Below are 1,951 nucleotides of genomic sequence, written 5' to 3'. Positions count from 1 at the left end.
CAGGGAGAAAAATAGAGTCTTTGAATGTTTGACAAAAAACTCACTTTAAAACAAAAAGACTTTATACATTTATATTTTTAACAACAAAAACAAAGTCCTATCTGATCCCATTTGATAAACCCAGAGACAGTTTGGAAGGATTTTTTTTTCAAACTGAAGTGATGCCAGTTCCGTAATCGTGTGTGAAATCAAGTCCCGTGTTGATAATGAATACTACACACTGTGCGCTTACATTTCAGCCTGTGCTGGTTAATACCACTGAGGACTTCAATGACTCAATCCTCCTCAGCAACAGGAGCAGCAATGGATTTTGTGAGCAAGTCTTCATTAAAGCCGAGGTCTTCTTGACGTTAGGGATCATCAGCCTGCTGGAAAACATCCTCGTAATCCTTGCGGTGCTGAAGAATGGAAACCTACATTCCCCCATGTACTTTTTCCTGTGCAGCTTGGCAGCGGCAGACATGCTAGTGAGCATGTCAAATGCCCTGGAGACTATCATGATTGCAATCCTGAGCAATGGCTACTTGATCATTGATGACCACTTTATTCAGCATATGGACAATGTCTTTGACTCAATGATCTGTATCTCTTTGGTAGCCTCAATTTGCAACCTCTTGGTTATAGCTATTGACAGGTACATTACTATTTTCTACGCTCTTCGTTATCACAGCATCATGACTGTAAAGAAAGCCTTAGCTCTGATTGTGGTTATTTGGATTGCTTGCATAATCTGCGGCATCATGTTCATTGTCTACTCGGAAAGCAAAACTGTCATTGTCTGTCTCATCACCATGTTCTTTACCATGCTTCTTCTCATGGCCTCCCTTTATGTTCACATGTTCTTGTTTGCACGCCTGCATGTTAAACGGATCGCAGCCCTCCCAGTGGATGGGGTTCCTCATCAACGGACCTGTATGAAGGGGGCTGTGACAATCACTATATTACTTGGGGTCTTCATTGTTTGTTGGGCACCTTTCTTCCTTCATCTCATCCTCATCATTTCTTGCCCCACAAACCCACACTGCGTTTGCTACACCTCACACTTCAACACATATTTGGTCCTGATTATGTGCAATTCAGTCATCGACCCCCTAATTTATGCTTTCCGGAGTCTGGAAATGAGAAAGACATTCAAAGAGTTAGTATGTTGTTGTTATGGCATGAGTGTGGGACGGTGCATTCTGTAAATGTCCAGTTTTGTATTTGGTATGGAAAGGGTATACACACACTGGGTGTATGTATCTAAACTGAATCAGCAGCTCCACATTACAGTCTGTGAAGGAAGGAAGGGTACAGAAAAAATAAAAACAATAAAAAGAGAGATTTTACTTGATGTCTTTAGAAAGTTTTTCAAAAGGAAAAAGGGGAGGTGATTTATCATTTGCTGTTGCTTACACGGTGATAACAGAAGTGAAGCCAGAGCGTTTTGCAAAATAGCTCAGAGTTCAATCACTCTGAAAAAATGAATCTTATTAAGTAAATGCTATATTAGACAGACTAATGTAATATTCTCTTTACCCTAATGTTTTATTTTTATGCCATTGTCAACCAAGTCCGTATAATCTAAAGGGGCTATTTTGAGTGATAGCTACTGAAAGCTGTTCATTTCTAAGAGGAATCAGAACACTGACAAGTAACAACATGTTGTAGGTACCTTCACAAACATCTAAAAAATGCAAAGAAAGGACTATATTGACACTTGTGCTGCTGCCTGTAAAGCAACTTAAGAGAATCTTTAACTGATGAAAGCAAACATTTCACCTGAGATGCTGAAATATTCCTTTAAGAAAACCAACGCAATTACATATTGTTTAAGCACAGTGTGAACTAATCAGCTCACTGCTAAGTTAAAGTGGTGTGATCTAACTAGGCATTTATACTCTTATCTGTGGTGTATGGACATCATATCACTGAAGTAACTTTGTAATTATAATATGTTGAGAAATGTATT

General features: G+C 39.0%; 1 protein-coding gene across 1 annotated transcript; it reads left to right on the top strand.

Moving 5' to 3' along the window:
- The first annotated feature begins 206 nt into the window (after positions 1-206).
- MC3R (melanocortin 3 receptor) lies at positions 207-1,187 on the top strand. The gene has a single exon (XM_024203398.1). The coding sequence runs from the start codon at positions 207-209 to the stop codon at positions 1,185-1,187; it is 981 nt and encodes a 326-aa protein (XP_024059166.1).
- Positions 1,188-1,951: the final 764 nt, after the last annotated feature.

The sequence above is a fragment of the Terrapene carolina genome, unplaced genomic scaffold (assembly GCF_002925995.2).
Source record: "Terrapene carolina triunguis isolate 2854851 unplaced genomic scaffold, T_m_triunguis-2.0 Scaffold130, whole genome shotgun sequence".
NCBI lineage: Eukaryota > Metazoa > Chordata > Testudines > Emydidae > Terrapene > Terrapene triunguis.
Note: the sequence above shows the minus strand (reverse complement) of the source record. Positions and strands in the feature narration are given on the sequence as shown.

Excerpts from the sequence above, each read along its gene's own strand:
- MC3R (XM_024203398.1), top strand. The coding sequence starts at position 207 with ATGAATACTACACACTGTGCGCTTACATTTCAGCCTGTGCTGGTTAAT.